General features: G+C 49.6%; 1 protein-coding gene across 6 annotated transcripts in view; it reads left to right on the plus strand.

Annotated features, from left to right (window-relative positions):
- The window catches only part of wdr59 (WD repeat domain 59), a 129951-nt gene that overhangs the window by 37575 nt on the left and 77124 nt on the right, over positions 1-15252 (plus strand). For all 6 annotated transcript variants that reach the window (XM_072518501.1, XM_072518497.1, XM_072518499.1 and 3 more), the window contains one exon: positions 10900-10937. In XM_072518501.1, coding sequence (XP_072374602.1) covers positions 10900-10937 — 38 coding nt within the window. The remainder of the gene's footprint in view (positions 1-10899; positions 10938-15252) is intronic.

Genomic DNA, 15252 nt, shown 5'->3' on the forward strand with positions numbered 1-15252 from the left:
ATATGGGTGGGTAAGACCTCCAGGGTAGTTCTTCAAAGGGATAGGCCGGGGGGGGGGGTGGCGAGCATTGCTGAATTTGGTTTATTATTATTGGACGACCAATGTTGAGTAGGTGCTGGGAATGTTCAGTGACACAGGTTCCATATGGGGACAGATAAAGACGAGGTTGTGTAAGGGATCTAATCTGGGTACACTGGTGACGACCTCGCTTTCGTTTTCTCTGGCTAGGTACTCCTCAAACCTGGTGGCAGTGTCCACTTTAAGTATATGAAGACAATTTGGGCAGCATTTTAAGCTTTGATTCATATCCAGGATGGCCCCCATCTGTGCTAATCACTTACTGAGCCGTTGTGATTGGACACCACATTCAGGGTGTGGGAATGGACTTGAGAGATTCCGGGATTTGTTTGCAGAGGGCTGGTTTGCCAGTTTGGAGGAGTTGTCAGCGAAGTTTGGGTTTGTGGAGTCGAACTGGTTTAGGTACCTCCCAGATAAGGAATTTTGTGCGGGTGGCCTTCCCAACATTTCCCGTGGCACTGTGGACGTCTCTGTTGGAAAGGATCCCTTCGCTGGTGGGGTCTGAGGAGGGTAACATGTCTGGTATTTATGAGCGAATTCTGTCTGAGCATTCAGACTCGGTGGATGGGGTGAAGTCGAAGTGGGAGAGAGGGAGTTAGAACCTATAGTGGATGATGAGGTGTGGAGTGAGTCCCTTGTTATAATCCAGCTTAAGGTGGTGCATAGGGCACACCTCCAAAGCAAAAATGAGTGTTTATTTTCTGGAGATAGCAGACGGGTGCGAGCAGTGTTCCGGGGGGGGGACAGGAGAATCTCACATGTTCTGGCCTTGCCCCAAACTGGTAAGCTTTTGGGTCTCCTTCTTCAGCATTATGTCAGCGATTCTGAAAGCAATCTGGAGCCTTGTCCTCGGGTCATCTTTGGGGCATCGGACTCGCCGGGACTACAGACTGGAGTGAAGGCAGATGTTCTTTGATTGACCGGAGGTAAGTTCTGCTGGGACATGGTTGGGTGACCTAATGGAATTCGTCTACCTGAAGTAAGTCAAGTGCACCTTTAGGGGGTCGGTTGAAGGATTCTACAGGGGATGGCATACATTCATTACCAACTTTAAGGAACGAGTCACCATTAGTTGCTGGGGCGGGGTAGGGTTTGGGGTTTGTTTTATTTGTTTTCGGTTTTCTTCTCTTGGTGGATGGAGTGGATATGGTTGGTTGGGGGGGGGGGTTTGTTATGTTAGTTTTGTGTATCACTGCTGTGGATAATATGTGTTTTGTTGTAACAGGTATAGTAAAATGGTATAAAATGGGGTATTAAAAATATATTTTTAAAAAAGCATCCATGGATCAAAATGATAACAGCAAAAATAAAGAAAGGGGAAACAAGGGAATCAGAAGGAAGGACCCTTACACTATGCAAACCTAGGGGGCGGTATTCTCTGATCCTGAGGCTAAGTGTTGACGCCATTGGAAACGCTGTCACGTTTCTCGACGGCGTCAACACGGCCTCAGGATCAGCAATTCTGGCCCTTACAGGGGGCCAGCAGGGCATTGGAGTGCCCCACGCCGCTCAAGATTCTGAACCTGGTGTGAACTGGGCACCGCGGGGTCCGCGCATCTGCAGTGGGGCCGGCGCCAACCCACGCATGCGCAATGGCACCGGCGCCAACACGCGCATGCACAGTGTCACCTTTCTCCGCGCCGGCCCAGACGCAACATGGCGCAGGGCTACAGGGGCTGACGTGGAAGAAAGGAGGCCCTCAGCATGAGAGGCTGGCCCACCGATTGGTGGGTCCCGATCGTGGGCCAGGCCACATCGGAGGCCCCCCCCCCCCCCAAGGCCGCCTCCCGACCCTTCCACGCCGAGTTCCCGCCGGCTGAGAGCAGGTGTGAACGGCGCCGGCGGGACTCAGGTTTTTTGACAATGTCGTTCGGCCCATCTTGGGCCGAGAATCGCCGGGGGGTGGGGGCCAGTAGAGCGGCGTTGGGACGGTGTGGCGCGATTCGCGCTGGTCGCGGAGATTCTCCAGCCCGGCCCCAGGCTGAGAGAATCCCGCCCAGGGTTCCTGCGCTTTGACTTGTAACAAGCTCCCTATAGTTGGATATAAAGGGTGTCTCCCTACAGGTAGAGAGTATGGACTCCATATTCGCCAAACTAGTTCAGCAGGGGCTTGGGAACCTGAATTGTAGCTCCGGTATACAGGAAGTTGAGAGTAGTGAGGTCATGAGTAAGGTTTCAAAGTTGCAGGAGTGTACCGGCAGGCAGGAAGGTGGTTTAAAGTGTGTCTTCTTCAATGCCAGGAGCATCCGGAATAAGGTGGGTGAACTTGCGGCATGGGTTGGTACCTGGGACTTCGATGTTGTGGCCATTTCGGAGACATGGATAGAGCAGGGACAGGAATGGTTGTTGCAGGTGCCAGGATTTAGATATTTCAGTAAGCTTTGGGAAGGTGGTAAAAGAAGGGGAGGGGTGGCATTGTTAGTCAAGGACAGTATTACGATGGCAGAAGGGACGTTTGCTGATGACTCGTCTACTGGGGTAGTATGGGCTGAGGTTAGAAACAGGAAAGGAGAGGTAACCCTGTTAGGGTTTTCTATAGGCCTCCGAAAAGTTCGAGAGATGTAGAGGAAAGGATTGTAAAGATGATTCTGGATAGGAGCGAAAGCAACAGGGTAGTTGTTATGGGGGACTTTAACTTCCCAAATATTGACTGGAAACGCTCTAGTTCGAGTACCTTAGATGGGTCCGTTTTTGTCCAATGTGTGCAGGAGGGTTACCTGACACAGTATGCAGATAGGCCAACGAGAGGCAAGGCCATATTGGATTTGGTACTGGGTTATGAACCAGGACGGGTGTTAGATTTGGAGGTAGGTGAGCACTTTGGTGATAGTGACCACAATTCGATTACCTTTACTTTAGTGATGGAAAGGGATAGGTATATACCGCAGGGCAAGAGTTATATCTGGGGGAAAGGCAATTATGATGCGATGAGGCAAGACTTGGGATGCATCGGATGGAGAGGAAAACTGCAGGGAATGGGCACAATGGAAATGTGGCGTTTGTTCAAGGAACAGCTATTGCGTGTCCTTGATAAGTATGTACCTGTCAGGCAGGGAGGAAGTGGTCGAGCAAGGGAACCGTGGTTTACTAAAGCAGTCGAAGAAGGAGGCTTATGTAAAGATGAGACATGAAGGTTCAGTTAGGGCGCTCGAGAGTTACAAGTTGGCTAGGAAGGACCTAAAGAGAGGGCTAAGAAGAGCCAGGCGGGGACATGAGACGTCTTTGGCAGGTAGGATCAAGGATAACCCTAAAGCTTTCTATGGATATGTCAGGAATAAACGAATGACTAGGGTAAGAGTAGGGCCAGTCAAGGACAGCAGTGGGAAGTTGTGCTTTGAGTCCGAGGAGATATTTTTCGTCAGTATTCACACAGGAAAAAGACAATGTTGTCGAGGAGAATACTGAGATTCAGGCTACTAGACTAGAAGGGCTTGAGGTTCATAAGGAGGAGGTTTTAGCAGTTCTGGAAAGTGTGAAAATAGATAAGTCCCCTGGGCCGGATGGGATTTAGCCTAGGATTCTCTGGGAAGCTAGGGAGGAGATTGCTGAGCCTTTGGCTTTGATCTTTAAGTCATCTTTGTCTACAGGAATAGTGACAGAAGACTGGAGGATAGCAAATGTTGTCCCCTTGTTCAAGAAGGGGAATAGAGACAATCCCGGTAACTGTAGACCAGTGAGCCTTACTTGTGTTGTGGGCAAAATCTTGGAAAGGTTTATCAGAGATAGAATGTATAATCATCTGGAAAGGAATAATTTGATTAGAGATAGTCAACACGGTTTTGTGAAGGGTAGGTCGTGCCTCACAAACCTGATTGAGTTCTTTGAGAAGGTGACCAAACAGGTGGATGAGGGTAAAGCAGTTGATGTGGTGTATATGGATTTCAGTAAAGCGTTTGATAAGGTTCCCCATGGTAGGCTACTGCAGAAAATACGGAGGCATGGGATTCAGGGTGATTTAGCAGTTTGGATCAGTTATTGGCTAGCTGGAAGAAGACAAAGGGTGGTGGTTGATGGGAAATGTTCAGTCTGGAGTCCAGTTACTAGTGGTGTACCACCAGGATCTGTTTTGGGGCCACTGCTGTCTGTCATTTTTATAAATGACCTGGAGGAGGGCGTAGAAGGATGGGTGAGTAAATTTGCAGATGACACTAAAGTCGGTGGAGTTGTGGACAGTGCGGAAGGATGTTACAAGTTACAGAGGGACATAGATAAGCTGCAGCGCTGGGCTGAGAGGCTGCAAATGGAGTTTAATACGAAAAGTGTGAGGTGATTCATTTTGGAAGGAATAACAGGAAGACAGAGTACTGGGCTAATGGTAAGATTCTTGGCAGTGTGGATGAGCAGAGAGATCTCGGTGTCCATGTACATAGATCCCTGAAAGTTGCCACCCAGGTTGAGAGGGTTGTTAAGAAGGCGTACGGTGTGTTAGCTTTTATTGGTAGAGGGATTGAGTTTCGGAGCCATGAGGTCATGTTGCATCTGTACAAAACTCTGGTGCGGCTGCATTTGGAGTATTGCATGCAATTCTGGTCACCGCATTATAGGAAGGATGTGGAAGCATTGGAAAGGGTGCAGAGGAGATTTACAAGAATGTTGCCTGGTATGGAGAGAAGATCTTATGAGGAAAGGCTGAGGGACTTGAGGCTGTTTTCGTTAGAAAGAAGGTTAAGAGGTGATTTAATTTAGGCATGCAAAATGATCAGAGGATTGGATAGGGTGGACAGTGAGAGTCTTCTTCCTCGGATGGTGATGTCTAGCACGAGGGGACATAGCTTTAAGTTGAGGGGAGATAGATATAGGACAGATGTCAGAGGTAGGTTCTTTACTCAGAGAGCAGTAAGGGCGTGGAATGCTCTGCCTGCAACTGTAGTGGACTCGCCAACACTAAGGGCATTCAAATGGTCATTGGATAGACATGTGGACGACAAGGGAATAGTGTTGATGGGCTTTAGAGTGGTTTCACAGGTCGGCGCAACATTGAGGGCCGAAGGGCCTGTACTGCGCTGTAATGTTCTAAACAAACTGTGAGATGGGTGTAATTTTCTCACTGATTTGATTTGGAGGTTTTTTTTTTAAATATATATTTTATTCAAGTTTTCAAACACAATTTTTTCCCTTACAAATCAAAGAAATAAAAATACAAGTAACATGATAACTGCAATATAACATTGTGTAACTAACATGGTAAACTAACCAAATAACACAAAGTAATACTCTTCCCCCCCCCCCCCCCTCTCCTCCTCCAAAAACCCAAACAATTTACCCCCCCCTCCCCCTGGGTTGCTGCTGCTGGTCATCTATCTTCCCTCTAACGTTCTGCTAGGTAGTCGAGGAACGGTTGCCACCGCCTGGTGAACCCTTGAGCCGATCCTCTCAGCGCAAACTTCATCTGCTCCAGTTTTATGAACCCCGCCATATCGTTTATCCAGGCCTCCAGTCCGGGGGGTTTCGCTTCCTTCCACATGAGTAAAATCCTACGCCGGGCTACTAGGGACGCAAAGGCCACGACATCGGCCTCTTTCGCCTCCTGCACTCCCGGCTCATCCGCAACTCCAAATAGAGCTAACCCCCAGCCTGGTTTGACCCGGACCTTCACCACCTTCGAGATCACTCCCCTCCAATACCCCTCCAGTGCCGGACACAACCAAAACATATGTGTGTGGTTCGCCGGGCTTCCCCCGCACCTCCCACACTTGTCCTCCACTCTGAAGAACCTGCTCAACCTTGCTCCCGTTATGTGTGCTCTATGCCGCACCTTAAATTGGATCAGGCTAAGCCTGGCACACGAAGAAGAGGAATTTACCCTGCATAGGGCATCAGCCCACAAACCCTCCTCAATCTCCTCCCCAAGCTCTTCTTCCCATTTTCCCTTCAGTTCGCCCACCAACTCCTCCCCCTCTTCTCTCATCTCCCGGTATATCTCTGACACTTTGCCCTCCCCGACCCACACCCCCGAAAGCACCCTGTCCTGGATCCCTTGTGTCGGGAGCAGCGGAAATTCCCTCACCAATTGTTTCGTGAACGCTCTCACCTGCATATATCTAAAGAAATTTCCCCGGGGCAGCTCATACTTTTCCTCAAGCGCTCCCAAGCTCGCAAACGTCCCGTCTATAAATAAATCTCCCACTCTCCTGATTCCTACCCGGTGCCAGCTCTGGAATCCTCCATCCAGCCTCCCTGGGGCAAACCTATGGTTGTTCCTGATCGGGGACCACACCGAGGCTCCCAGCACACCCCTCTCTCGCCCCCATTGCCCCCAGATACTGAATGTTGCCGCCACCACTGGATTCGTGGTAAATCTTTTTGGTGAGAGCGGTAGTGGCGCCGTCACCAGCGCTTTTAAACTCGCCCCTTTACAGGACTTCATCTCCAATTTTTTCCACGCCGCTCCCTCTCCCTCTATCATCCATTTACGAATCATCGCCACATTGGCGGCCCAGTAGTAGTCGCCCAAATTCGGCAACGCCAGTCCCCCTCTGTCTCTACTACGTTGTAGGAATCCCCTCCTTACCCTCGGGACCTTCCCTGCCCACACGAAGCTCGTGATGCTCCTATCTATTTTTTAAAAAAAGGCCTTAGTGATGAGTATAGGGAGACATTGGAACACAAATAGGAACCTCGGGAGGACCATCATCTTAATTGCCTGCACTCTGCCCGCCAGTGACAGCGGCTGCATGTCCCACCTTTTGAAATCCTCTTCCATTTGTCCCACCAGTCGTGGCAGATTAAGTCTGCGTAAGGTTCCCCAGCTCCTGGCTATCTGAATCCCCAGGTATCGGAAGTTTCTTTCCACTCTCCTTAGCGGCAGGCCATCTATCCCTCTACTCTGGTCCCCAGGATGTATCACAAAAAGCTCACTCTTTCCCATGTTAAGCCTATATCCCGAGAAATCTCCAAACTCCCTCAATATCTGCATGACCTCTGTCATCCCCCCCACTGGGTCCGTCACATACAGCAGTAGGTCATCCGCGTAGAGTGACACTCGGTGTTCCTCTCCCCCTCTAATCACCCCTCTCCATTTTCTGGAGTCGCTCAGCGCTATGGCCAGTGGTTCAATTGCCAACGCGAACAGGCATGGGGAAAACGGGCATCCCTGTCTTGTTCCCCTGTATAGTCGAAAATACTCCGACCTTTGCCGACCTGTGACCACACTTGCCGTTGGGGCCCCATAGAGGAGTTTAACCCAGCTGACAAACCCGTCCCCAAACCCGAACCTCCTCAGCACCTCCCATAGATACTCCCACTCCACCCTATCAAATGCCTTCTCTGCATCCATTGCCGCCACTATCTCTGCCTCCCCCTCTACTGGGGGCATCATTATCACCCCTAATAGCCGTCGCACGTTGACATTTAGTTGTCTCCCCTTTACGAACTCTGTCTGGTCTTCGTGCACCACCCCCGGAACACAATCCTCTATCCTCGTTGCCAGCACCTTTGCTAGCAACTTGGCGTCCACATTTAGCAGTGAGATAGGCCTATAGGACCCGCACTGCAGCGGATCTTTATCCCGCTTCGAGATTGGCGATATCGTCGCCTCCGACATTGTCGGGGGCAGGGTCCCCCCTTCTCTGGCCTCGTTTAAGGTCCTTACCAGCAGCGGGGCCAACAAGTCCACATATATTTTCTATAAAATTCCACCGGGAACCCATCTGGTCCCGGGGCCTTCCCTGCCTGCATGTTCCCCAGCCCCTTGGTAACGTCGTCCACCCCAATCGGCGCCCCCAAGCCTTCCACCTCCTGCTCCTCCACCCTCGGGAACCTTAATTGGTCCAAAAACTGCCGCATCTCCTCTTTTCCCTCCGGGGGTTGGGACCTATAAAGTCTCTCGTACAAGGTCTTAAACACCTCGTTTATCTTCCCTGCTCTCTGCACCGTAGCTCCCTTTTCATCCCTAATTCCCCCTATCTCCCTCGCCGCTGTCCTCTTTCGCAGCTGATGGGCCAACAGGCGACTTGCCTTTTCCCCATATTCATATCTCATCCCCTGTGCCTTGCTCCACTGTGCCTCCGCCCTCCTTATGGTCAACAGGTCGAACTCCGCCTGGAGTCGTCGCCTCTCCCTGTGTAGTCCTTCCTCCGGGGCCTCCGCGTATTCTTTATCTACCCTCAAAATCTCCCCAGTAGTCTTTCCTTTTCCTTGGCATCTATTTTCCCCTTGTGGGCCCTGATGGAGATCAGCTCTCCTCTGACCACCGCCTTTAGTGCTTCCCATACTACTCCCACTCTGACCTCCCCGTCGTCATTGGCCTCCAGGTATCTTTCGATACATCCCCGCACCCTTCCGCAGACTCCCTCATCCGCCAGTAATCCCACATCCAGTCGCCAGAGTGTACGTTGCTCCCTCTCCTCTCCTAGTTCCAGGTCCACCCAGTGTGGGGCATGATCTGAAACAGCTATGGCTGAATACTCAGTTCCTTCCACCCTCGAGATCAGTGACCTTCCCAAAACAAAGAAATCTATCCGGGAATACATCTTGTGAACATGGGAGAAGAAGGAGAACTCTTTGGCCTTCGGCCTAACAAATCGCCACGGATCCACTCCCACAATTTGGTCCATAAACCCCCTAAGCACCTTGGCCGCTGCCGGCCTTCTTCCGGTCCTAGATCTAGATCTATCTAACCCTGGGTCCAACACGGTATTGAAGTCCCCCCCCCCCCCATTATCAGGTTTCCTACCTCCAGGTCCGGGATACGTCCCAGCATCCGCTTCATAAATCCCGCATCATCCCAATTCGGGGCATATACGTTAACCAACACGACCTCCGTTCCCTCCAGTCTGCCACTCACCATCACATATCTGCCTCCGCTGTCTGCTACAATGTTCCTAGCTTCGAATGACACCCGTTTCCCCACCAGTATGGCCACCCCTCTGTTCTTTGCATCCAGCCCTGAGTGGAACACCTGTCCCACCCATCCTTTCCTTAACCTAACTTGGTCCGCCACCTTCAGGTGCGTCTCCTGAAGCATAGCCACGTCTGCCCTCAGTCCTTTCAAGTGCGCGAACACTCGGGCCCTTTTAATCGGCCCATTTAGGCCTCTCACGTTCCACGTGATCAGCCGAACTGGGGGGCTTCCTGCCCCCTTCCCGTGTTGACTAGCCATCACCCTCTCTAGGCCAGTCCCACGTCCCGGTTCCGCGCACCCACCCGTTCCCCAGGCGGCGCATTCCAGCCCCGACCACCCTTTCTTTTACCAGTTCCTCTTTGATTTCTGCAGCAGCAACCCAGTTATCACCCCCCCCCCGCCCCGCCCGCTAGATCCCCATCTAGCATGATTGCTCCCCCATATTGCTTCCGAAAGTCAGCTGACTTCAACTGACCCCGGCTTCTCCCACTCTCTCCTTGACCCCCCCGTGTGGGGAACTCCCATCTACCTTGCGCCTATCTTCCCGCCATCATCTTTCTGGCGCTGGAACAAGAACAGTAAGCCCCGTGTTCTCTATAGTTCTCCCGCCCCTTGTGGCGCTGCTCCCTCTGCCGCCCCGCTCCCATTCCCCATCCCCCGCCTTTGTCTCTTCTTCCCCCCCCACCGGCGCCCACATTTCTTAGTGTCCCCCCCTCCCCAATTTACATCTCTATATACATCGGCATTGTCATTTCCCCTCTAACATCAGTCCCTCAGTTCTGATCCAGTTTCTCGTTTTTAATGAAGGTCCATGCTTCTTCCGCCCTTTCGAAGTAGTGATGCCTCTCCTGGTGCGTGACCCACAGTCGCGCCGGCTGCAGCATCCCGAACTTCACCTTGTGTAGCACCTCCTTGGCTCGATTAAAACTCGCCCTCCTTCTCGCCACCTCCGCACTCCAATCCTGGTACACCCGTACCACCGCATTCTCCCATCTACTACTTTGTACCTTTTTGGCCCATCTCAGAACCATCTCTCTGTCATTGAAGCGATGAAATCGCACGATCGTCGCCCTAGGTGGGTCTCCCGCCTTTGGTCTCCTCGCAGGGACCCGATGAGCCCCTTCCACTTCCAAGGGGCCCGAGGGGGCCTCAGCTCCCATTAGCGAGCGTAGCATCGTGCTCACGTAAGCCCCGCCGTTCACTCCTTCCACTCCCTCGGGGTGACCCAGGATCCGAAGGTTCTTTCTCCGTGATCTGTTTTCTAGGACTTCAATCCTTTCAATGCACTTTTTGTGGAGCGCCTCGTGCGTCTGCGCTTTGACCGCCAGGCCCAGGATCTCGTCTTCGTTGTCCGTCACCTTCTGCTCCACCACGTGGAGCTCCATCTCCTGGGTCTTTTGTGCCTCCTTAAGCCCCTCAATTGCCTGTCGCATCGGGGCCAGCACCTCCTTCTTAAGCAGCTCCACACACCGTCTCAAAAATTCGTCTTGGTCCGGCCCCCATGTCGCCTGGGCTCTCTCCGCCGCCATCTTGCTCCTTTTTCCTTCTGCCCCTGTCTTTGAGAATTCTTCACGATCTGGCCGCCGCCGCCGATATTTTTCTTTTTTGTTGGTGGGCACTCCCTGTTGTCTCACCCCACACCGGGTTTCGTCTTGAAAAAATTCCCCATTGGGGCTCTTAAAAGAGCCCGAAGGTCCGTTCGAGCTGGAGCCGCCGAAACGTGCGGCTTAGCTGGTCATCGCCGCAACCGGAAGTCGATTTGGAGGGTTTTAACCATCGGGATGGCTTTCTGTACATATTAAAAAATAAGATCATTGTTGGTATGAAATTGACATTTGGGGTTTCTATTTGCTGGCGTACTGGAGGCTTGAACATAAAATCGCTTGTTTGTAAAAGTCAGCTTTGAATTGATGTTTCTGAATGTCACCTATTACTATTACAGTCAAGGAGAGTCACCAGGTGTTTTTCTGTCTCTTTAGGGACACACGGAAGCCATCAGTGTCTCTATCAGCTGTAGGTGAGTAATGTATGTAATATATGAATAGGATGGGAATGGAAGGATACGAGCCCCGTAAGTGCATACGGTTTTAGTTTAGGCACATGCTTGGAGGGCCAAAAGGCCTGTTCCTGTGCTGTATTGTTCTGTGTTCTTTTTATGTGTAGCTGCACTAGCAAAAGTAGCAGTGAACGTTTGGAAGGCTGCGTTTGCTGCTAATGCAGTGCATGCGTAGTCGTACTGCTTCATTCCATGACAGAACTGCCCATTTCCCCAACCTCAAACTTATACTCTCCATTTATAAGACCATAAGACATAGGAGCGGAAGTAAGGCCATTCGGCCCATCGAGTCCACTCCACCATTCAATCATGGCTGATTTCAACTCCATTTACCCGCTCTCTCTCCATAGCCCTTAATTCCTCGAGAAATCAAGAATTTATCAACTTTTGTCTTAAAGACACTCAACGTCCCGGCCTCCACCGCCCTCTGTGGCAATGAATTCCACAGACCCACCACTCTCTGGCTGAAGAAATTTCTCCTCATCTCTGTTCTAAAGTGACTCCCTTTTATTCTAAGGCTGTGCCCCCGGGTCCTGGTCTCCCCTGCTAATGGAAACAGATTCCCTACGTCCCCCCTATCTAAGCCATTCATTATCTTGTAATTTTCTATTCGATCTCCCCTCAACCTCCTAAACTCCAATGAATATAATCCCAGGATCCTCAGACGTTCATCGTATGTTAGGCCTACCATTCGTGGGATCATCCGTGTGTATCTCCGCTGGACCCGCTCCAGTGCCAGTATGTCCTTCCTGAGGTGTGGGGCCCAAAATTGCTCACAGTATTCTAAATGGGGCCTAACTAGTGCTTTATAAAGCTTCAGAAGTACATCCCTGCTTTTATATTCCAAGCCTCTTGAGATAAATGACAACCTTGCATTTGCTTTCTTAATTACGGACTCAACCTGCAAGTTTACCTTTAGAGAATCCTGGACTAGGACTCCCAAGTCCCTTTGCACTTCAGCATTATGAATTTTGTCACCGTTTAGAAAATAGTCCATGCCTTATTTTTTCCAAAGTGCAAGACCTCGCACTTGCCCGCGTTGAATTTCATCAGCCATTTCTTGGACCACTCTCCTAAACTGTCTAAATCTTTCTGCAGCCTCCCCACCTCCTCAATACTACCTGCCCCTCCATCTATCTTTGTATCATCGGCAAACTTAGCCAGAATGCCCCCAGTCCTGTCATCTAGATCGTTAATATATAAAGAGAACAGCTGTGGTCCCAACACTGAACCCTGCGGGACACCACTCGTCACCGGTTGCCATTCCGAAAAAGAACCTTTTATCCCAACTCTCTGCCTTCTGCCTGACAGCCAATCGTCAATCCATGTTAGTACCTTGCCTCGAGTACCATGGGCCCTTATTTTACTCAGCAGTCTCCCGTGAGGCACCTTATCGAAGGCCTTTTGGAAGTCAAGATAGATAACATCCATTGGCTCTCCTTGGTCTAACCTATTTGTTATCTCTTCAAAGAACTCTTAACAGGTTTGTCAGGCACGACCTCCCCTTACTAAGTCCAAAGATGTGCAGGTTAGGTGGATTGGCCATGATAAATTGCCCTTAGTGTCCAAAATTGCCCTTAGTGTTGGGTGGGGTTACTGGGTTATGGGGATAGGGTGGAGGTGTTGACCTTGGGTAGGGTGCTCTTTCCAAGAGCCTGCCGAATGGCCTCCTTCTGCACTGTAAATTCTATGATAAATCCATGCTGACTTGTCCTAATCCGACTCTGCACTTCCAAGAATTTAGAAATCTCATCCTTAACGATGGATTCTAGAATCTTGCCAACAACCGAGGTTAATTGGCCTATAATTTTCCATCTTTTTTCTTGTTCCCTTCTTGAACAGGGGGATTACAACAGCGATTTTCCAATCCTCTGGGACTTTCCCTGACTCCCGTGACTTTTGAAAGATCATATCTAATGCCTCCACTATTTCTTCAGCTATCTCCTTTAGAACTCTAGGATGTAGCCCATCTGGGCCTGGAGATTTATCAATTTTTAGACCTCTTAGTTTCTCTAGCACTTTCTCCTTTGTGATGGCTACCATATTCAACTCTGCCCCCTGACTCTCCTGAATTGTTGGGATATTACTCATGTCTTCTACTGTGAAGACTGACGCAAAGTACTTATTTAGTTCCTCAGCTATTTCCTTGTCTCCCATCACTAGATTACCAGCGTCATTTTGGAGTGGCCCAATGTCTACTTTTGCCTCCCGTTTGTTTTTAATGTATTTAAAGAAACTTTTACGATCATTCCTAAGGTTACTGGCTAGCCTACCTTCATATTTGATCCTCTCCTTCCTTATTTCTCTCTTTGTTATCCTCTGTTTTTGTAGCCTTCCCAATCTTCTAACTTCCCACTACTCTTTGCCACATTATAGGCTTTCTCTTTTGTTTTGATGCATTCCCTGACTTCCTTTGTCAGCCATGGCTGCCTAATCCCCCCTCTGATAACCTTTCTTTTCTTTGGGATGAACCTCTGTACTGTGTCCTCAATTACTCCCAGAAACTCCTGCCATTGCTGTTCTACTGCCTTTCACACTAGGCTCTGCTCCCAGTTGATTTTCGTCAGTTCCTCCCCCATGCCCCTGTAGTTACCTTTATTTAACTGTAACACCTTTACATCTGATTCTACCTTCTTTCAAATTGCAGACTGAATTCTACTATATTATGATCACTGCCTCCTAAGTGTTCCCTTACTTTAAGATCTTTTATCAAGTCTGGCTCATTACATAACACTAAGTCCAGAATGGCCTGTTCCCTTGTGGGCTCCATCACAAGCTGTTCCAAAAAGCCCTCCTGTAAACATTCAATGAATTCCCTTTCTTTGGGTCCACTGGCAACATTATTTACCCAGTCCACCTGCATATTGAAGTCCCCCATGATCACTGTGACCTTGCCTTTCTGACATGCCCTTTCTATTTTGTGGTACATTTTGTGACCCTGGTCCTGACCACTGTTAGGAGGCCTGTACATAACTCCCATTATGTTTTTTTTGCCTTTGTGGTTCCTCAACTCTACCCACACATACTCCACATCATCTGACCCTATGTCGTTTAGTGCTATTGATTTAATTTCATTCATAATTAACAAGGCAACCCCGCCCCCTCTGCCCACCTCTGTCTTTTCGATAGGTTGTGAATTCCTGGATGTTTAAATGCCGGTCCTGAACCCCCTGCAACCATGTCTCTGTGATGCCTACCGCATCATACCTGCCAGTCACAATCTGGGCCACAAGCTCATCTACCTTGTTCCATACACTGCGCGCATTTAAATATAGCACCTTTAATTCTCCATTGACCGTCCCTTTTTGTTTTCTTAGTGTGGTGGACCTTGGTTTACTGAGCCTTTCCATACACTGTGTCATATTTTGTGCGATGGGGACTATTGTAACCTCTCCTGAGTTCTGTCTTTTCGTGCTTTTTTGTATTCCGAAGCAGCTACGCTTCCCACTGATTGCTTCACCTCTTGGTTCCCTGACTTTCCCTTCCCCCCCAATCTTTAGTTTAAAGTCCTATTGACCACCCTATTTACTCTTTTCGCCCGGACACTGGTCCCAGCTCGGTTCAGGTGGAGACCATCCCAACAGTATAGGTCCCCCATGTCCCAAAACTGATGCCAGTGTCCATGAAAAGGAACCCCTCTTTCCCACACCACTCTTTCAGCCACATATTAACTTCCCTTATTCTTGCCTCCCTGTGCCAATTTGCACGTGGCTCGGGGAGTAATCCGGAGATTATGACCCTTGAGGCCCTGTTTTTTAATTTGAATCCTAGCTCTTTATAATCTCTAAACAGGTCTTCTTTCCTAGACTTGCCTCTGTTGTTGGTACCGACATGGACCACAACAACTGGATCCTCCCCCTCCCTCTCCAGGATCCTTTCAAGCAGGTTTCTCAATTTATAAAGTCAAGCCTGTATGGTCTTTTAACTACCTTTTCAACCTGTCCTGCCATCTCTGAGGATTTCTGTATGTAAACGCCCATGTCTTTCTGTTTGTGCAGCTGATACAGCTAGTTCTACCAAATTGACTTGTTGAATAGTCTAATCTTTATGTCAAACCAATCCTTATAGGGCACATAACTTGGAGTTTATAAACTGGTGACTTATAAAGAGTTAGCCATCAAGCATTTGGATAAACCATACAAACCAACTAAACAGTTGGCACCCTAGCACTGGGCAGGCAACATACCATGCGGGACTCTTTATCCTGCTCACAAGGGATACTATCTATCCCCCTGATAATAGAATCCCCTACAACTACAACTTGCGTATTTACTCC

The sequence above is a fragment of the Scyliorhinus torazame genome, chromosome 10 (genome assembly GCF_047496885.1).
Source record: "Scyliorhinus torazame isolate Kashiwa2021f chromosome 10, sScyTor2.1, whole genome shotgun sequence".
Taxonomy (NCBI): Eukaryota; Metazoa; Chordata; class Chondrichthyes; order Carcharhiniformes; family Scyliorhinidae; genus Scyliorhinus; species Scyliorhinus torazame.